Below are 20,244 nucleotides of genomic sequence, written 5' to 3' on the forward strand. Positions count from 1 at the left end.
GATTTATTCTATCTTACCGTTCTGATCCACACCAGAATTATTGATGTGACTTCTATGAGTTTTTAAAACATTTTTATCAACCAGATACACCGGTCTTGGTTAGGACCAGAACATGTGTAAACAATAGCAAAAAACTTGTGCCAAGAGCTCCATCTGGTGATTACTGTATGTAAATACACTTCCTCCACAATTTAATATTATTGACAGTTTTAATATCCTCTGCCTATGAGGATGAAAACTTTGGAGTCATAGTCCTGGTGAATAATAAATGACGAATTTTGAGGTGCCATTCATTATTCTAATGGAAGGCTTTTTGGTTTTGTCATACTAAGTTTTTCTTTGCTTTGCTATAAAGTTCACTTAATAGACTGTTTTAAGGTTTATTCACATTTCTTTTTCTTTGCCAGTTTTATATTTAGACCAAACATATATTTAGAGAAAATTACAAAATAATTACAAAATAAATTTAGTATAGTTAAAAAAAACAAAGACAGCCGGTTTGAGGTATTGCAAGATAGTACTGATATGGTACTGTACTAAAGTTAAAGGGACTGTTCACCCAAAACTGAAATTCTATCATCATGTACACACACTCGAGTTGATCCAAATATTTGTTGTAATGACCGCAAAGATATTTGGAATAATGCTTGTAACCAAACAGTTCCTGGACACCATTCAATATCATAGCAGGAAAAAATTACAATGTCAGTCAAAAGTGCCCCGGAACTGTTTGTTTTCCTACAGTCTTCAAAATATCGTTTGTGTTCAACAAGCAATTTTTCTACAATGGCAGTCAATGGTGGCCAAGAACTGTTATGTTACACACATTCTTCCAAATATCTTTCTCTGTGTTCATCAGGACAACGAAATGTCTACAGATCAGATTTGTAACAACTTGAGTAAATGAAGACAGAATCTTCAATTTTGGGTGAACTGTTCCTTTACAAATTATATTACTTAAACATACTTAGAAACAAATGTATAGGAAAATTCAATGTAAGTCGTTTAGGATAAAAGCGTCTGCCAAATGCATAAATGTATTAAGGGGTGATTTCCCAGACAGGGCTCAGATTAAGATAGGAGTTATCTTAAGTTAAATTACGACATCTTCATTTAAACATGCCTTAGAAAAAAACATTACTGATGGATATTCTGAGACACTGCTATATTTCCAAGGAATTCAAGTATTATACAGAAAACATACACTGAAACTGATAGTAGGAACACCAGATGAGGGCAAGTCTATCTGAAATGGGAGTGTTATGTTTTTCTTTTGTGGTCATCAACAATATCACTTTACTCCATAGTGTGTGCGTGCATGCGCACAGTCACTCACTATTTTACATATCTGAAAAATCAGCTGCTTTTTAATGAATTTCCTGCATTGTCCATACTCCATTGGCATCATTGGCTGTTTTCATGCCCTCCTTCTGTACAGTGAACTTATGGAAGTCAATGTGTCTGAATTCGGCCGCAAAAACCCCAAACAGTGCAAAGAAGCACATGACCAGTGCCCACTCACATATAGCGGCCTCGGACCGATACTTTACATAGTGCAGAACAACCACTGAAAAAAGAGCATGTTAAGAAAAAAATTCATTCCAGTTGGCTTTTTAAACTTACAGGAAATGCATTTGCAAAGCCTCATATAACAATTTGGTCCGACTTCGTATTTAGAGCTGAAGGATACTGCTGATGACCAAACATGTACACATGCCACATAGGATGATGCGCACTGGCCCCACCCACCGCCGGTCATGTGACGGCTGGGCGCTGTAGGTAAGCCACGTCTGGATCCAGAAGTAAACCAAACCCAGGACGAAGGCCAAGAATGCCCCAAGCAGATGAACTTCCAATTGTACCGATTGCTAAATAAAAACATAAACATGTGCCAAATCAGGCATAAAAATAAACAGTAAAAACAACAAAACGCAAGAACAAACTATGAAATAAGTGCATGTTTACCTGGAAGTTTCCAAGAATAGAAATCCCAATGCTAGAGATGAATCCAAGCACCAGGCCGGCTGTGTTTGTGCGAGATGCACAACCGTAATCCTGTACCTGCTGAAACCTGATCGAGACGATCCACATTGCTGAAGAGAGACAACACGAGAGCAAATGTCATTTAGAAGTTAATCTTTTTCTAAATTAAATGAATGGACTCACCTAACACACAGCATATGTTGCAGATTTGAGCAAACAGGCAGCTCTGGGGGTTGTATGAGCCACATACGCTAAAGAAGATCATAAAAAAGTTAATTCACCCGAAAATGTCATCATTTACTCAAGCTCTTAACATTACAAACCTGTATAACAGTCTTCTGCACAACACAAAAGAAGATATTTTAAAGTAGCCGTGAAACAACAGTGGTACCATGACTTGGTTTTGTGTCCATGCAATAGAAGTGAATGGTTACCGCTAATGTTCGGTTACCAAAAAATTTCTAAATATCTTCTTTTGTGTTTGTGAAAGAAGGAAAGTCATACTGGTGTGAAATGACAAGAGGGCGAGTAAAGGATAAAAGCAGTTTCATTTTGGGGAAATTATCCCTTTAATTGTTTTCAATCAGAGAATTTTTTTTTAAGAGAAAGTATACCTGATATAAGGGAATTCTACAGTTATATTAACTGTATTATTGTGGACAGCTATGCCATATCTGCCACACAAAGTAACGGACAAAGAGAGTTGCATTAATATATATATATACAGTGTCAAACATATGTAAATAAGGGGCTATAGAATAAAACGTGATAGAATGACTTACACAACCCAAAGGCCAACAGTTCCAAACACTGCCAGGGTGACGGGTAGCAATGCCCATGCCCACATGATGGACCAATCAGATCACCTGTTGATTAACCTTTTTTAATTATAGCAACTAACATGCAAGTAAAGTGAACTTTGTGTATGAGTAAACCCGCTGATGCTCAGACAGAGAACAACGTGCAAGGCCACACCCATTCTCATCAATGACATTTCCATTCAATGAAACCTATGTAAACAGACATGTATCCCAGCACTAACCACCAGTTATTATCAATTAAGCATGTTAAGGTGCCAGACTTTTAGGACTGAAATTTTAGATGAGCAGTACTGAGCATTCAATGTAACAAAAACTAACTCCTAAATCTTCCCAGAAAACCAAGTGAGCCAAAATGGTAAAAAACAGACAGTGATTACTATGGAATATTCACATCCTTTTGTTTTGGCTCTCAGCCAGCATAAACATGTCCCCCTTTTATGTTTAATGCTAGAAATAAAGTATGGAACACAAGTTAAACATTTTCTTTTTTTAGTGACTTGTCCCTTTAAACTCTAACTATATAAAACTTTAAAGGAATTCAAACTAAAGTTCAAAACTCACCTAGATTATCTTCAACTTCTTCCTTTAATTGGATATGTGAAGAAACATTTCAGAGATGCGGGATGATGTTCTCGAGTATAGCACAGTATCATTCTTCAATTCAAACCATGTGCTGTTGTGGACTTTGTGCCAGCGTCATTGATTTATGGTTGTATGACAAAGGTTTCCACAACCACACGAGCTGTTTAGAGGTGCATAAACCCAAACCCACTCCAGAACAAATATTCTCACCTGTCCTAAATGTGGAATATTGCGTAACATTGCCTTTGGATATATGACACTACAGTATGATTTTCAGTACAGTTATGCTTTATGGAGATGACTTGACATGCTCCATGTGATGATGTACAGTGATGATTTACGAGTATTACCACACACCTATAAATAACTAAATCTGTTGGTCATCCACCTCATTACTCTAATAACACATAATTATGCCATAAATTAACATGGAAACCAAGAGACTGTTGTGGTTATGTAAAAAGGTCATTAACGTGTGTTACCTCCTAAAGATCAGACTTCATTTAAAGATATCGCAAGACACAGAAACGATAAAGAGCAAAACATTTATTCATTGTCATACAGCTTTGATTTGTCGGTCATACAAAGTCGTGCATTTGTTCGCGCATCATAATTCCAGTTCAATCTTCACATCCATTTTACTTTTGTACGGCTCTATGACCGGTCTGACTTCCTCAGACAAAAATCTTGTAACCTGACAGAAAGAGAGAGTGGAAAATAAATGATCAAAATACACATCTAACCGACTAGTAGGCTATCATGAACCATCCCTAATTGTAAGACATATCTGACCCTGGACAACAAAACCAGTCTTATGGGTCCATCTTTTGAAATTTAGATGTTTACATAATAAAATAAATACACTCACAAAAATAAAGTTTTGATATATTTAAGTTAGGATATTTACAAAATATCTTCATGGAACGTGATCTTTACTTAATATCCTAATGATTTATGGTATAAAAGAAAAATCTATTAATTTGACCCATACAATGTATTTTTGAATTTTTCAAAAAATGTTTGCGTGCTACTTAAGACTGGTTTTTTGATCCAGGGCCACATATGATGATGTTTTGATTAAACAATTCTAGTTTAGGCACCTGTTGTGGGGCTCGGCCGATGAACGTTTTGGGATCCAAAAGGGCATCCAGTTGACCAAGTATGGGGGCAAAATATGGATCAGCTTGAACCCGTGCTAGTAGGTCATTGTCTCCACCTTCCTGTTTGACAACGGCTGCAGCCTGCTGGGAAAGCACCCTGATCTTCTCGTGACAGTCCTGTGGGTGTTTAGCACAGAGCAGATGGGATATCTTGTCACTGTTAAAGGCACAATATACATTACTATGTCTTAGCTATCATAACTGTCATTTAAGCTGTTACATGCACTTTAAATAGTTTAGCATTTGTAACCCAAGTACCCATGTTTTTTCTAACCTGTCTGTTTTCTCCAGCCTTCACCATGGCCATAATGATGTTTTCCGTAGCCATGAAGGGCAGCTCATGACGAATATGCCTCTCAATCACCTATATGCATATAGAGACACAATAAACAGACTGATGATCACAATAATTACAGATTGTACATTTTTGGAGTATAAACCTGCCTTTATTTCCTACAGCTAAAATATAAGCACATACACACACACCTTAGGATAGACCACGAGTCCTTCAGTGATGTTCTGCATCGTGCTGAGAATGATGTCAGCGGTGAGGAAAGACTCCGGCAGAGAGATTCTCCTATGTACACACATTGACAAATCAGAGTTTACTCACAGTTGTCTTCACAATAATAATAAGTTTAAACATTTTAAATAACAAATTAGATTATGTTTGAAATTTCAGATTCTGGGAGTGATCCAACAAGATTTAGTCTTTTCTGTCTTAAAATAAGCAACAACCTGCTCTTTTATACGAAGGAGTGAACATGGTGTTCAAATGTTCTACTTGTTTAGTATCCTAGAAACAGTGCATAATTCTGTTTCTTGTTTTTTACAGCATATCATTTCTTTGTTTTACAACAAAAAATTAATCTGATTATCAACGTGCATCACAGTATGTTCAGATCACAAGAAAACCAGACAAGAACAACACAATTGTAATTGTGTTATGAAGTGTGTGTGCCTGTTAGCGCTGTCATCCAGTGTTCTTTCAAGCCACTGCACAGATAATGTATGCAGGGGGTCCGACACCAGCGCCATCAGGTGGCGAGCGAGACTACAGCAGCGTTCAGCACGCATGGGGTTCCTTTTATATGGCATGGCACTCGAGCCTGGAGGGAGAACAGAGAGAAAGAGCTTGCTACCCATTTTACCATGGTAAAAAGGTTCACATTACGCCTATGAAGAAATCCTTGCTCAACAGTAAAATCCCTGCCTTTTGTAGTTCATTCCTTTTATTTTTATTGTTTATTATACACTCCTGTACAAACACACACTCACCAATCTGCTCTTTTTCAAAAGGCTCCTCGATCTCTTTCAGATTAGCCAAGAGACGGATATCCGTGCAAATCTACAGCAACATAAAAGCACATGACATAAACAACATCAATTGGAGAAAACTGACATGTCTGTTCATCAGAAATCCTCTGCTATGACATAGTATGTCCACTAGAGGGCGGATTATTATTCATATCAATGCTACAACCATGGAAACAATTAAGAGACTATTAAAAATGTCCATTTAATCGGAATTTTTAGATGTATTCAGTCATTCCATTTCATTGTCTGTTGGATTTAAACAAAATCTAATCTCAGGAGTGACAAAGCCATACAACACCAATGTGTAAGACTGACAAGACACATGAAAACTGTGATAAAATTCCAGGATATCACCTATTTTTACTTTTACCAATTATGTGTATAAGTATTACTGTTGTATTACTCATAAGTGAATAAGAATTTGTTTTTTGTTTCTGATATTTTTCCTGTTTCTCCAGTCTTCTTATTTTGCAAATAGATGCAAACAGAAACAATATTTTTATTTGAAATTTGGTAGAAACATTGTTAATGAAAAACAGATATAGTTTTACCTAAGGGCATACCTATAAATCTGAAAAAATCATTTTGAAACGCTCTCTTAATTTTTTCTGCAGATGTAATCTATTTTAAACCTAATTTGATATTTTTGCTGATCTGTGATCAATATGCATAAACACATAATGCTTCGGTATTAGTGACCTTGTGTAATGTGGCTCCCAGGCTGGCCAGCACGCAGAGCGAGTCGATGTCCACCTTACGACTGTATGTTTGACCGGTCACCAAATACGATCTAGAAGAAAGGTGTCTGGTCAGATATGCACTATTTAATAGCAATTTGAGTAACTTTAGTAGTAGTATATAGTATGTACAATGAGAACAATGAGAGCATACTTTTTAAAGCCAGCCATCTCCGTGACCTTTCTATCCAACTCTTCCACCTGTGTGGAAATAACACACATCAAGTCAGTTCAACTACAGAAACATTTTTGGAATAAAAAGCATCTAAAGGTTTATTCATTTAAAACTAATTATTTCACTAAAATACTAATGCGGAAATTGTTCAGTTACACGTTATCACCAGTAGGGGCACTGTCATCATCAAAACTCTTCTAGAATTGTGCAGCAAATATTGAGCTAGTGTAAAATAATAATCACCTTATCATGATCACCCTGGAAGAGCTGCAGGAAGCTTGCCTGCGTGCCCGTGGTTCCCTTGACCCCCCGGAAGCGCAAGTCGTCTCTAGCACGCTGAAGGTTGCGTATGTCCATGACCAGATCCTGCAGCCAGAGACACGCTCGCTTCCCGACGGTGGTCAACTGAGCCGGTCTGAGTGAGAAATAACATTATCAAAAATTAAAAGTACTATAAGTGTTGATATGAAATTAGATGTATACAAAGTATGGTGTTAAACGGGTTACAGAACACATGAGTAGGGAGTGAAAAAAGAGTGAGACGGACAAATTAAAGTAACTAATAAAAAGTCAGATTTTTTTTTTTTTTTTTTTTATGCACATTAAAATAAAATATCACAGGGCAATGGAAACTCAAAACAAAACTTCACGTCATTTATATAAATACTTGACAAAGCGGATATAAAAAGTTGTGTATGTGTGTGTTCTGGCACCGAGATGGACCGATACTCACTGATAATGAGTAAAACCCAAAGTGGGCAGATCAGCATATTTCTCGGCAAAGTTCGCCAACCTGTCAATGACACGAGCCAACTACAAGAGAGAAAGATTGAAAGCTTTATTGCTCTAGATGGTGTTTTTGTTTATAACTGTAAATATCATACATTCAAACCTTTGGAAGCAGGATATGAAATCCATCACGCAGCATAATCAGGTCCTACGAATAAAAAAAGAGAACCAGTGGAACCTCATACTGATTTAATTATTGCTTTTAATTTAACTCTTGCAATAGCAATTTGGTCATTGTACCTAAACAATACCAACAGTACTTCCACGACAACCCATAAAATGAGGCCATAACATGTTCCCCTTACCGTATTGTCTCCGACATAACAGGAAGTGGCGCCCAGGTGGATGATGGGAGCAGCAGTGGGACAGCAGTGAGCGAACGTGTGCACATGGGCCATGACATCATGCCGTAACTTTCTCTCCTCCTCAGCGGCCATCACAAAGTCAATGTCCTCAAGATGAGACTCCATCTCACTCACCTGGGCATCTGTTATAGGCAGACCCAAATCCTGCAGAAGGAGAAAAAATGACATTATTGCATCATTTATGGCATTCCAAGCCTCTATGACTTTCTCTAGAACACAAAAGAAGTTATTTTGAAGAATGTTGGTGTCCAAATAATGTTGTACTCCATTGACTTCCACAGTATGGAGATATTTTTCAAAATATCTTCTTTTGTCATATACAGGTTTTAAATGATGTAGCTGAATAAATGAAGACATCACTTTTATTTTTGTGTGAACTCTCCCTTAAAACGTATTACAAGCAGAATGATATACAAGCATTCTTGCTTCGTCTTTAGAAACAGACACCAGTAGTGAAAAGCTCTCAGGAGACATTCTGCTCTTACCCTCACCTTTACATGGTCCAAGACATTTATCTGCATGTGTTTATGTCTTAGCGGTCTTACAGTTTAGTTCTGTAAACTATAATTATGTTTTCAGAGTCTGTGTACCAGACGTGTGTTTCTCTTCACTTCATCCTAATAAGATAACAGGTCAGATGACCAGCACGTGACCGGACAGCTGTGTCCCAGAAACACTTTACCCTCTGCTAATCAAACAGTCTATATGATTTATTGAATGATCAAAGCTGAACAAACCAAACGTACATTTCAACCCATAAACCAGCACATTTCACAACATCTACGGTCAAAAATATCTATTTCTAATCCAGATAACTATTTTAAGAGATTCAGAGTATGTTCTTTGTCAACGGATGAGATACTATGACCTTTTGGCTTATAAAAATCTGTGACCTTTGACCTGAGCCGGAGTTGATGGGCTAGTTGTGTTTGTATACATTGATTTAGCTGCTGCCTACCTCTGATCCAGGATCAGCCCTGGGCTAGTAACTACCTACCTGCCTCTCTCACAGGTCAGGAAAGACTGTTTACAAATACGCTCAGACTATGTCACAAATACAGAAAAAATATATATATATGAATTATATGCCTTCATTATAAGGTCAAGAAAAGCACATAAATGGTTTCATGCAAAACTACAAATTATATGAGATTTTGAAAGTACAAAATACAAATACTAAGAAACTTACCATTCTGTACCCTTGTAAACCTACAACTAACGTTACTAAGGTATAGCAATAATCTGATAAGACATTCAATGAACCAGTGCAGTGCACATTAATGTAAACATACAAGTTACATAAAATCATGCATGCAACTCATATGCACCTTTAATAAGTACTAGCACACAGTGCTTCAAACTATTTATAGACTCAGAGATGGCAACTTGAGATCTCCACTTCATCAAGGTCAAAAACTTCACATTTGGCATTCAAAGAATCATGCGAGTATTATTAATAATGTGTATTTAATAAAGGATAACTTGAAAAGAAATAAACTGCCCAACCTTCTCAGCTTTGGCCAGATAAAGCCACAGTTTTCTCCACGTGGTAAACTTTTTTCTGTCGCTAAAGTTATAAGCCATTTCTTTACTAGCGTACCGAGACACCAGCGGTGAGCGATATTTCATAAACTCGTCCCCGGAACCCTCCATGCTTGCAGTGGATCAGTGAAGCTCAAAGCAACGCGAGCGGACTAAAGGCTGACAGATAGAGCCGCGACATTTCTGACAGAGCGACGGCAGAAGGATTGCGACAGTTTAAAACGAAACACGGCACAATGGGGATTCGGCTTTAACCCTCTCTTTAGTGGCCGCAGAATTGTACATATTTTATAGGTTCATATTTTACAGGCATTAAAATAAATGAAATAAAATTGAGAATGTTACAAAACTTAACTGAAATGAAACGGGATATAAATATTTAAGAAACATTTCAAAAGTGCTATAAGCATGCTGTCTGAATGTTATAAGCGTACACAGTAGCCTATATGAGATGAAAGCAAGAGCCATTAAAATATTACAGAAACAATAAGTAAAAAAAATTACTTTAGGGCAAACGTGTGTGAAGTAGAAGTTAAAAAATAAATAGAGATTTAAAGCTCTAATTTCTTCATTACTTTTGTGTTTTACCCTACAACATCCTCCGAATTTAGGATAAGGATAAAATTCACATTTTAATTTGTTTCTTCTTTGATCATCTTCAGTCATAAAAGCATCATATAAATATAAGTTATAATTGTATATGTATGAAATTATATTAAAATATTAACGTTGATATTAAGTATAAAAACAAAATATTGCTATTATATTAAGTTTATATGAAATAGTTTTTGCTTGTCATGGTACCACAGTGACAGTCCAGGAATGTTCTTCGCTCTGGTGTTTCACAGTCCCTCTAGTGTTTTAATGCGGTTGGGTTTAGGTCATACTGCAGAATCAGGTGGGCGGGGAAGATATTGACACTTTTGCATTTTCATTGGTCTAACAGCAGCCTTCGCTCCACCCCTAACCTCAAGACCACACAATGAAAGCACCGGAGCCCCCCGTCCCACCTCCTCGATCACCATAAAGATCTGCTGAGAAGAACTGTGGGAGGCTGTTTCCTGTCAAACTCATCCCATTAACCTTGCTTACAATTCTAACCACATGCCTCCTCGTTCTGAGTCTTCGTTACACTTCCTCTCTCCTGCTGTTTCTGTCTGTATCATTATATGAACAAAAGGAACAAAACAGGCTTGAAAGAATAGTGTATTTTCAGGAAATCAATGTGAGAGGGAGAAAAAGAAAGTAGGAGAGACAGAAGAGGGGGTAAAGTATGTTTTGAGCATTGGCAACTGGCTACTAGGACAGACACATAAAAAAGAAAAAGGAGAAAGAACGAGAAAAGAGACAGCAGACCAACTACACAAGATGGCTACAGCCTCTTCTGATTTAAACGCTGGTAAGTGATATTAAACCTTAACTTCATTGCATCGTGTTGGTATTTCAAACAAACACAGCTGCATCACTTTCCCTCTGCATTACATGTGCTTGCTGCGTCTCTGGAGCTTTCTAATGCAGACTGGAAAGTTTTAGTTAAATCTAGATCAGTGAAATGATAAAAAAATACATATTCCCATACAAGACATTCAGTCTGATTCTGGATCAGCATTCGAATCAGATAACAAGAGTGGATGCGATCTGCATGGATTGTCTTGCATACAGTTCTGATCACCCACTTTGTTTTTTATGAATTTGATCTCTCAACTGTAGAGGGATCTTGTCCACCCATACGTCGACTGCTGCTACTGGGCTTCAAGGGCTCTGGTAAAACCTCCACCCTGCGTACCATCTTGAGTCAAGAGAAGAACCCATCCGACCATTCCTTAACAGAACAGCAACACTGGATAGATATACTCAACTGGAGACTGTTGGTCATTGACACCCTCGGATTTCAAATTGAAACCGAAGACATCGATGAGAAAGACTCGGAGAACCAGCCATCCATCATTGACCAGTGTTGTCCAGAGAACCAGCAATCCATCATTGACCAGTGCTCTCCTGGTCCTCACGCTGTGCTGCTTGTGGTTCCCATCAGTGCACCGTTCACTGAGCTCCACTGGCAAGGTTTGTGGCCCAGAGTCACAGCTCTGGGAGCCGGAATATGGCGGCACACCATGGTCCTGTTTACCTGTGCGGACCAGATTCCGAAAGACAAGGGTGTGGAGGAATTCATTGTGGATGCAGGGGCAGCGCTACAGAGGCTGGTGGAGAGGTGTGGCTGCAGGTACCATGCCGTGGACAACAACTTGTCTGACAAGAGCGCACAGGTTGCCGAGCTTTTGCAGAAAGTGGAGGAGATGGTGCAGGAGAATCAGGGCTGGTTCTTTGAAATGGAGAGGCTAAGCATTTTGTTTGAAGACGAAGAGATGCAAAGGGAAAGAGAAGAGGATAGAGGCAACGGAGTGGAGAGGACACCGGCAATGTTCAGATCTCCACCAAGAGGTGGGTTTGTGCAATTGTTTAAAAAATACTACATACAGTTTAATTTTCTTGTCTTTTAACAGAGTTACGGGTGCTGTTGGTTGGCTGGCGTGGAGGTGGAAAGAGCTCTGTGGGCAACGTTCTATTGGGCTGTCATGTGTTCGGATCAGGACAGCCAACCGAGGTGTCTGTCCGTCGCCAAGCGTTCGTAGCTGGTCGACGCCTCACGATAGTTGATACCCCAGGCTGGGATTGGTTCTCCGTCCAACGCACACCCAGCAACATACGAAAAGAAATCAAACTAGGGGCGGGACTTCTCCATCCGGGCCCACACGCTCTCTTACTGGTCATCCCTGTGGTCTCCACCCTCACTCTCAAAAAGAGGCAGGCCATCAAGAGCCACTTGGAAATGTTCGGTGAGGAGGCTTGTATGCACACGCTGGTGCTTTTCTCGTGTGGCGATTGGCTGTACGACACATCCATCGAAGATCACATCCAGCGGAACGGAGGTGAGCTTCTGAAACTAATGAAACATTGCTGGAACTGTTATCATGTGCTGGACTGTACCAAAGCCAGCAAAGACAAGGCCCAGGTGACGGAACTATTGCAGAAAATAGAGGAAATGGTGGCGGAAAATGCACAGGAACCGTTCTTACCCGTCAAGCGTGAGTGTTTCACATCCCTGAAAACTGTTCACTCATAAATATACATGTAATTGTCAAGTATTATCAGTTATTTAAATGTGTTGCATTGTTGTATTCTTGCTCTGCAGTGAACCAAGAACTAGACGAGGAGGAAAACAGTGGAAAATGCATCCTGCATTAAAAGTTATTTGCACATTTTCACTTAAAAGGGAAATAAAGATGAAAGGGAAAACAAAATTATGGATCCCAAGACAAGCAGTACTTTCATTCCGCATCTGTTAAACATAAGGCTATGCAAACTATTTTTATGTCATCTTGAGTCTAATGTTTGTCCAGAATGTTCTGCTTTACGACAATGTATTTTTCAAAATAGATAATACTTTATTTTCTTCATCTTTGCTAGAAGCACTTACTAGTGTCATATAGATACCTTTTGTCAAACCTGTTCAAGTCTGGTGAACCATTGATAACTAATAAAATTACTTTTATTCAAACCGTGACACTAAAATCACATGCATGAAATGTTATGGATGAGTATTTGCTAGTATTACACTACATGCATGTTTTACTACAGACCACATGACAAAAACAATCATGTGACCACTAACATCATATGCCAACTGAAATTCTGTATATAGCTTCTGGATTTTAGAGTACATGACTATCATTTATAGATTGAACAGAATTTAACATGCATCTTAACATTCAGGATTTTCTTTTTGTATTTTATGACTGATAAGCAATATGTAATGGCTGTGACGGTAGCAGTATATTCTGCCTTATCAGATATATAATTATCAATTCATTTTCATTGTGACTGTTACTATTGCCTAGTAATATTCATCTACTAAAACAAATATTGCTGCAATATAACTTGCTCTGTGAAGACAAGAGCCATGAAAAGGATGTATGGAGTGAAGTTGCTTCACAGCATATTTTAATATAAATAATAAAGTTTTACAATAAAAACCAGTGCATTGCGTACTTCCATTTAAAATTCAATTCAAACTTTAACATTTTCCAAAAAATTAGTTTTATAAAATAAAGGAAAAAATAAATTAAACCTGCTTTAGTACTCACATAATTATTTCATGGAGGCAGTTAATGTATTAAGCCTATTTTAAGTGAGACACACAAAAAAAGCATACAAGTAAATTAGGCATACAACAAGCTATTTTTTCAAGTTTATTACACAAGTAAAATGACAAAATAGTTCTATGTGCAAGTCACCAAGTACACATCATACTATTTCTACAAATCCCATATAAATTATAGGCCTTAATCATCTATACACAACTGTAATTTGGATATTACACACAACAAGACAAATACAAAATAAAAAGCTTTATATAATACTGTGCATACGAATGCTGAAAATACACAGGCAAGAGAAGAACAGGCTTTGCAGATTTATGACATGCTAAAAGGAAACATCACTACTTCGACATTGGGTTTCTCCCCATCAAACTATTTTTCTTAGTTTCTTTACGACCGCACCGATCTGCTTTCTCTCGCTTTCTTGACTTCTTCCATTAGTTCTTTCAGGTACTGGATTTCTTTCGTGATGGAGTCTGCTTTCTCGGCCAGCTCTCGATTTCTCTCCTCAAGAGCCATGCACTCGGTATGGAGAATGTCGTGCTCTACCCTCTTCTTCTGTCTGTAACGCGTTGCTGCAGTCTTATTCTGCTCCATCTTCTTTAGCTTCTTCTCAACCACCACCTTAGAACCTCTGCCTGACTTTATTCTTCCCGTTAGGACAGGTGATTCTGACTGCTGATTCTGGGTAGGCTTCGCTTCCGGCGGAGAGTAGGGCTTCGCCCTGGATGAGAGAGAACAGGGAGAGGGTGGGGGTGTTTCAGGTTGGTGGGTAGTCGGAATCGTGGCATTAACCTCCTCTTTGGGAGCCAGAACAAGAACAATGCCGGATGGAGACAGGGAGAGGATAATTTTAGGCACCCGGACCTCGATGGGGGCTGGACTCTGAACTTCAGTGATGTCTACCTCACTGCCGAGCTCAAGCGTGTCAGCAGGAGACTCGGAAGGGTCAGTGGAAGGGACTGGGGAGGCTGGTTCTGACTTGATCTCAAGCTCCTGGAACTCAGAAGACTGGGGTACGACAGATGTGGAATCAATCTCACATGGTGTAGATATGATAAAAGGTGTGGTTACTGGGGTATTCAAAGTGAATGAGTCAATGTCATTAACAGAAACTGGAGGTGAACGGGCAGGGGTGATCGGAGAGGGCGAATGAGTATTTTCAGAAGGTAGGGGAAGGGAGTATAAATCTATCTGTGACTCAAGAGATGCGATGAGTTCTTCAGGTGAACTGGGTGGATCCTCAGAGTCATAGGAGCCGATGAGAGAGTCGAGATCAAACTCACTCAAGTCGATCTGCTCCATCTTCCAATCCATTTCACTGAACGAATGTTCTGAAGGGAAACAAAAAAAATAAAACCTATGAATTAGTATTTTATGTAATAATTCAGAAACTAGAGCTTAAAAGCAGTATGGTGTATCTGGAATGAAGTGCTCAATTTCACCTTTGCTATTGTCTGTGCCAACTCTGCCTAGGCACAACTCATCTGAGGACATCCAGGACGGGGACAGCAGGTCAAGCCCAGCCTTCTCCCCCCTCTGAGGGGAAAGAGGAGAGCAGGGTGGGGAGAGAGAGGTATGTGGAGAGGAAGAGAATGATGAGAGGGGCGATTCGGCACCTTCAAGAGGAAGAACCTCATCATCTTCGTCTAGGAAGGACCGCAGAGGGTCAGCCATCGGTGATAATGGGTCCCAAAGAAGGACCTCCATATCGTCCTGGCCAAACCGTGAGCTCATCAAAGACATGGCTGTCTATTTCAAGAGGAATCAATGATTCTTCTTCAGGGAATTTGAACAATTTCGTGCTGTCAGGTACAGCAAAGGTGTGAGTTGCTTCAAAGGACCTGCAATAGAAAATAAAAAGTAGTTATTCTCCTATTAAAGAATGTTTCTAAATCATGTAATCAGAAATAGTTACATAAGCCAAGCTAACAATGCCTTTCTATGTCATGATTACATCACTGCCCCGCCTATATCTCTGGTCCATATATGGACATCCGTCACGTGACACTTAACGCTTACTGTCAGCAGACTTGGGTCTATTTATAAAACTTAATTCCCAGTTAATCGAAATTGTAATCGCTATAGTTAATTATACGAACTTGTGTACATGGACTTTAAACAATCATATTCGATGAAAGACATTATAACGTCCCATTGTTATATCCCATTAGAAACAGATTCCGCCATTTCGTGGAACCGACGCTCCCTTTTCAGGAACGCGCGCCATTTTATAAAGAGCACGCGATGACAAAGAAAAGTGAGTTAATCCGTTTAAATTGGGATTATTTGAGTAAATTACGACAAAATGGCTCGTGTTTATATGTATTTGCCATGTCAATAACTTTAATGTACATTTTAAAATGTAGACAAGTACAAAGTATCGACTATCATTTGCCAGTGCGGCAGACATATGGCGCGTGACCGACGTCATTACACTATAGTCACTCAAACCTTCTAAACAACACCGTATATACTTAACAGAACTATTTTAAAACACACGTCGTTAACAAATCTGACCACTTTATTTACACCATAAACACTGTGTCAATCCACGACATTTGAGAACAACAACAAAAGTATACTTACGCCATTTTTAAATAAATGTAAGGAGCCAGTGCACTTTGCTGATGCACTGAGAGGTTTGCGCGCTGTTGACAAGCTGCGGTTCACACGGCCATTTCAGCGGAGAGCAGAATCACTTGAGTGTTCACAAAAATCAGCTGCGGGAAGGAGAAAACTGCAGACGGTGACGTCGAGTTTGCGCTTACATACGACCGCAGTGCAAACCAGACATATCCCTCCGCCAGGGCGCTTTGTTTTGTGTTACTACGCATAGACACGTTATTAATCCACCTGTTTTAACCCCATGTGTTATAATTTGAGTTAAGATAGTTTGAACTCTGAAAATCTTTTTATTAGTTACTTGCAATTCGGGTTGTTTTAAAGGATCTATACGATCTTTATAGATTCGGCTAGGACAGAGTATCGTACAAAATATAAAGTTGTTAAGTAGATATTAAGGTTAGATTTGATCGGTCGACAGGTTGAACAACCATTCACGAGCATAATGTCAATTATTGTCAGAATTACATGAAATAAAAAGCAGGCTAAACCGGATGAAATGTTGCGTCTGCTGCCCTCTGCTGGATATAAAATGATACGTCAATGCATGTCAAATTGCACAGTTTGTAAAGAACACAAAAGAATAAAACAGTAGCACAGCTGAACAGCTGACGGTAGAACTAAATAAAGAAATATTGTGTGACAGGCTCAGGAAGAAATGAATGAAAACTCTGTTAAATTATAAACGAATTTATTTAGTTCCAGGCCTATTTACATACAACAAATGCAATTTTGTACAAAATTCAGTGTAAACTACCAGCTAAGCAAACAATTAAATTAAGTAATGTGCAAGTATTTTATTTTAACATTTATTTCAACATAAAAGCACAATAATTAAATGAGAAAACCCCGTCCTGTTTGTTAATTATTTTTTTTAAATAAAAATTAGCTTTGCACCATAAATGACATTTATGCCTAATATATAGCAACTCGTATATTAAAAATTGTTTATCATTGCAACAGGAATGTTCATTCAAAATATATTTTCGGTCTTGTATAGGTGTTTTAAAATCCAATGTTACATAACACGTTTTACACCTAATTCAGAACAACACATCGAAGAGTGTGTCTTTAGGGCTCCTACCAATTTTAAATAATAATAATAATGATAGCAATAAATAATCAAACAGTAAATCTGTTTTAGATTTACAATGTACATTTAAATAAAAGACCATAACAGTCTTTAATTACTCTTATTGCTGATAATATATTGCTGATCTGTATAATCAAATGTTGTAGCTGTAATTCTAGTTTGCAACACCACATAAAATACAGGGAAATGTGCTAGAATAAGCAGACAAAAATATTCTACCATTAATGGTATCTTGTGCTTTCAAAGGACAACCCCAGTGATACAAATAAAATCAATTGCAGTCTTCTGTGTGTATCTGTAGAAACCTGATCTTTGGCTCTGTTCTTCTCTTTGTTCCCAAACATCACTGTCAGTCACTAATTCAGCAAACCTGTTCTCTCTTTAGGCAAAGCCTCAGGTGATTGTAAACGGCAGAGGACATCAATACAAAAGTGCTGCATGGGCCGAGGCCCTGTTGACTGTGTTACACGCATGTTGGCACAGTGCACAGTGGCTTATTTTCCAGTTTTATTACCCTCAGTCATTTCGGTCTCAGGGAACAGGTCGGGGTTTTCTGCTAGCGTAGCTCGGATTCTCTTCTTCTCTTTAAATCGACCCGAATGTGAAACTTTTACGTGGCGGCCCTTCGTTGCCGTTTTGTCCACGATGCGTTCTAAGCGGGCGTTAAACTGGCTGTCAACAGTCGGATCGGATGTGCCGGGTGTCTCTCCGCTGTTGTAGCCGTGTTCCGCTGGGATTTCATACAACACCTTAGGCTCTGATTTCTTTTTACGCATAAAGGTCAGTTTCCACCAGGATGGCGCAGGGTCCGCAGTAGCCATGGAGATGACAACAGACTTGAATGACTCTGCAAAAAGAACAGAATGAGATACTTTAAATGTAATTCAATAATTAATATATTTAAAGAAGTCATAGGCATATTATGAGCTCATGTTGCTTCTGGAGTCGTGCCCAAGTGACCATATTAATCTGATTATGAGTTTTGGGTTGATTGGATCTGTTTTAAAGCCACAAGATAAAAGAACCTAATAAGACGCATATCTGTAAACAACTTGTTCTTGTTCTCCAGCTACATCTTCTCAACACAAGCAATAAGAGGATGAGTAATAAGTAAGATGAGCACTGCACTAAAGCTGATATAAGATGTGTCTTTCATTAGAAGGGGTAGCCACTACTGAATTTTTTAGTGTAATTGAGTAAGCACCATATGGTAGAAGTATGCTGAGTTTTAACATGTGCAGCTCTGGTTACAAGCATCAAATGTCACACACACCAAACTGAAGCTATATGTTGGATGGGTGGAAGTGCTACAGACAGATATGTCATGATATCCAGCAAGGTACTGTGCAAAACCAGAGGATTCATGCTATTTCGGCATCATGAAAATGCTCCAAATAGCATCACATGTGCTTCAAAGAGGCTAAAAACCCCAGCCTTTCCATGGTCAATGTCGCATATTTGCTTACATTTAAATAGTGGCCTAGAAATTGTGCGAAATATTAACGCTTACAGCGTTTCTTTGTTTTGAATTTAAAATATTAACAGAAATTTGAACATAAATGTGTATTTTTCACATTTTACATCAACTTTGTTTAATGATTCTATTGACAACCATCTACATTGACTCATATGAAATCGGCACACAGCATTTTTTTCATAACTGATTCAATGGTACTTGTGTCACAACAGAATTTTATCAAATGCATTTAAATATAGTTAAAGAGAGTACTGCGCTATTATTAGTTCCTGAAATCAAAATCAGATTAACCAATATTTTCCGTAATCATGCAAGAGCCCAATTTTAGAGAAATCTGTCACGTTTGTGTGTGCAAATTCTGTACGACTATGACTCACTGTTCTGGACACACACATACACATAAACACACATTTTAACCACTGGACCTTGTTTTTTGTCATTTTAGCCGTAATATGGAGATCATGGCTATGTTGTACATATTTCTCAAATTTAACACCAAACACCGTGGTGCTCTTAAAAATCCCCTTGCTGCTATTAACAAAAAGTTTACAATCCAGTAAGAGTTCAATGTCCATAATGTCAACACAAGCCAGAATGGCCTCTTTGAAGTAAACCATTACACCAGAACAATTAAGGCAAGCACACCTTTAATATACACGCATAGTGGAAATAAAATACACCCACATACATTGATACACACATGAAAGGAAAACATTCTTTGGGAACGATTCACACACGTACAATTAAAATCTACTGCCTATACATGACTCTATTCCGTGCTTTCTGAGAAATAAAAAAACCCTTTTAATAGGGAAACTCCATTCACACAAAACAACAGTGTCGTGTGGCCATATCCACTCACCATTCACAGGAAAGGAGTTGACCATTTACTGCCGGTTGCTTGGCAACAGAGCAGTAATTTTCATACAGTATGCTAATATTGTTCAGTCTCCGAGAGCTTTGACTCTCACTCCTGCTTTTATGTTTACGAGAGCAAACAGAGATCAGGTGCTGCTGCCCAGCTCTATTTCAACCCACAGCAATATATTTTATAACTTTAGTGCTTTAATCTTTAAAAAAATAGTGTGTTTGTATTGCAGTACACATGCTTTTTGAAAGATATAAAACCTAGTTTTGGTTTTATTCTGCATAATATTAACCGGTTGTTAAACATGTGATAGCAAAGCTTATATTGCATATAAGTAGCATTTACATTTTATTGTTTTATTTATTGATTTTGATATGATATGTGAGAGTTGAAATGGTTTCGTCAAGGTATCGATAAGGGAGGTTTCTCTTTGCACGCAACATGGCACATCCTGTGTGAGGCCTTATTCTCAGGACAACAGAGCACTTGCTGTTCACAGGTGATCTAAATCTTGTTTTGTGGTTTTCCATAAAGAGATAAAGATTGTGAT

General features: G+C 38.4%; 5 protein-coding genes across 6 annotated transcripts; 1 reads left to right on the forward strand and 4 right to left on the reverse strand.

The window, feature by feature from the left end:
• Positions 1-396: 396 nt before the first annotated feature.
• tmem150b (transmembrane protein 150B) lies at positions 397-3,786 on the reverse strand. The gene is made up of 6 exons (XM_056753877.1): positions 2,766-3,786; positions 2,598-2,657; positions 2,167-2,234; positions 1,966-2,093; positions 1,691-1,868; positions 397-1,567 (listed from the first exon to the last, which is right to left on the reverse strand). Exons 1-6 carry the CDS (start codon positions 2,828-2,830, stop codon positions 1,368-1,370), a joined length of 699 nt encoding a protein of 232 aa, XP_056609855.1. The 5' UTR covers positions 2,831-3,786; the 3' UTR covers positions 397-1,367.
• A 131-nt stretch (positions 3,787-3,917) lies between these two features.
• Positions 3,918-9,670, reverse strand: adsl (adenylosuccinate lyase). 2 transcript variants are annotated; one of them, XM_056753875.1, is made up of 13 exons: positions 9,436-9,670; positions 7,870-8,073; positions 7,668-7,712; positions 7,509-7,588; positions 7,019-7,190; positions 6,755-6,801; positions 6,563-6,653; positions 5,825-5,894; positions 5,508-5,655; positions 5,033-5,123; positions 4,821-4,910; positions 4,487-4,663; positions 3,918-4,080 (listed from the first exon to the last, which is right to left on the reverse strand). In XM_056753875.1, the coding sequence occupies exons 1-13, from the start codon at positions 9,580-9,582 to the stop codon at positions 3,994-3,996; spliced, it is 1,449 nt and encodes a 482-aa protein (XP_056609853.1). In that variant the 5' UTR covers positions 9,583-9,670; the 3' UTR covers positions 3,918-3,993. The 2 variants fall into 2 exon arrangements, with proteins under 2 accessions (XP_056609853.1, XP_056609854.1); XM_056753876.1 differs by having other exon boundaries at positions 9,530-9,650.
• Positions 9,671-10,515: 845 nt separating this feature from the next.
• si:dkey-110g7.8 (GTPase IMAP family member 8) lies at positions 10,516-13,505 on the forward strand. Its single transcript, XM_056753091.1, has 4 exons — positions 10,516-10,870; positions 11,182-11,913; positions 11,976-12,557; positions 12,665-13,505. Exons 1-4 carry the CDS (start codon positions 10,840-10,842, stop codon positions 12,715-12,717), a joined length of 1,398 nt encoding a protein of 465 aa, XP_056609069.1. The 5' UTR covers positions 10,516-10,839; the 3' UTR covers positions 12,718-13,505.
• Positions 13,506-13,708: 203 nt separating this feature from the next.
• Positions 13,709-16,385, reverse strand: atf4b (activating transcription factor 4b). The gene is made up of 3 exons (XM_056753092.1): positions 16,221-16,385; positions 15,077-15,475; positions 13,709-14,965 (listed from the first exon to the last, which is right to left on the reverse strand). Exons 2-3 carry the CDS (start codon positions 15,375-15,377, stop codon positions 14,022-14,024), a joined length of 1,245 nt encoding a protein of 414 aa, XP_056609070.1. The 5' UTR covers positions 15,378-15,475; positions 16,221-16,385; the 3' UTR covers positions 13,709-14,021.
• A 545-nt stretch (positions 16,386-16,930) lies between these two features.
• Positions 16,931-20,020, reverse strand: prr15la (proline rich 15 like a). Its single transcript, XM_056753093.1, has 2 exons — positions 19,689-20,020; positions 16,931-18,196 (listed from the first exon to the last, which is right to left on the reverse strand). Exons 1-2 carry the CDS (start codon positions 19,711-19,713, stop codon positions 17,844-17,846), a joined length of 378 nt encoding a protein of 125 aa, XP_056609071.1. The 5' UTR covers positions 19,714-20,020; the 3' UTR covers positions 16,931-17,843.
• Between the last annotated feature and the right edge of the window lie 224 nt (positions 20,021-20,244).

The sequence above is a fragment of the Triplophysa dalaica genome, chromosome 7, assembly GCF_015846415.1.
Source record: "Triplophysa dalaica isolate WHDGS20190420 chromosome 7, ASM1584641v1, whole genome shotgun sequence".
NCBI classification, from domain to species: Eukaryota; Metazoa; Chordata; class Actinopteri; order Cypriniformes; family Nemacheilidae; genus Triplophysa; species Triplophysa dalaica.

What these genes read in the sequence shown, in the direction of transcription:
- tmem150b (XM_056753877.1), bottom strand. Translation starts at nt 2,830, where the DNA reads ATGTGGGCATGGGCATTGCTACCCGTCACCCTGGCAGTGTTTGGAACT. An exon ending in CTATTCTTGGAAACTTCCAG is followed by an intron (nt 1,869 to 1,965) that starts GTAAACATGCAC and finishes GTTTTTATTTAG; the next exon opens with CAATCGGTACAATTGGAAGT. An exon ending in TACATGTTTGGTCATCAGCA is followed by an intron (nt 1,568 to 1,690) that starts GTATCCTTCAGC and finishes CTCTTTTTTCAG; the next exon opens with TGGTTGTTCTGCACTATGTA.
- adsl (XM_056753875.1), bottom strand. Translation starts at nt 9,582, where the DNA reads ATGGAGGGTTCCGGGGACGAGTTTATGAAATATCGCTCACCGCTGGTG. An exon ending in TCCAGGGTGATCATGATAAG is followed by an intron (nt 6,802 to 7,018) that starts GTGATTATTATT and finishes ATTTCCACACAG; the next exon opens with GTGGAAGAGTTGGATAGAAA. An exon ending in TGGGAGCCACATTACACAAG is followed by an intron (nt 5,895 to 6,562) that starts GTCACTAATACC and finishes ATGTTGCTGTAG; the next exon opens with ATTTGCACGGATATCCGTCT.
- si:dkey-110g7.8 (XM_056753091.1), top strand. Translation starts at nt 10,840, where the DNA reads ATGGCTACAGCCTCTTCTGATTTAAACGCTG. An exon ending in CTCTTCTGATTTAAACGCTG is followed by an intron (nt 10,871 to 11,181) that starts GTAAGTGATATT and finishes TCTCAACTGTAG; the next exon opens with AGGGATCTTGTCCACCCATA. An exon ending in ACCGTTCTTACCCGTCAAGC is followed by an intron (nt 12,558 to 12,664) that starts GTGAGTGTTTCA and finishes CTTGCTCTGCAG; the next exon opens with TGAACCAAGAACTAGACGAG.
- atf4b (XM_056753092.1), bottom strand. Translation starts at nt 15,377, where the DNA reads ATGTCTTTGATGAGCTCACGGTTTGGCCAGGACGATATGGAGGTCCTT. An exon ending in TGGCACAGACAATAGCAAAG is followed by an intron (nt 14,966 to 15,076) that starts GTGAAATTGAGC and finishes GTTTCCCTTCAG; the next exon opens with AACATTCGTTCAGTGAAATG.
- prr15la (XM_056753093.1), bottom strand. Translation starts at nt 19,713, where the DNA reads ATGGTCAACTCCTTTCCTGTGAATG. An exon ending in CAACTCCTTTCCTGTGAATG is followed by an intron (nt 18,197 to 19,688) that starts GTGAGTGGATAT and finishes TTCTTTTTGCAG; the next exon opens with AGTCATTCAAGTCTGTTGTC.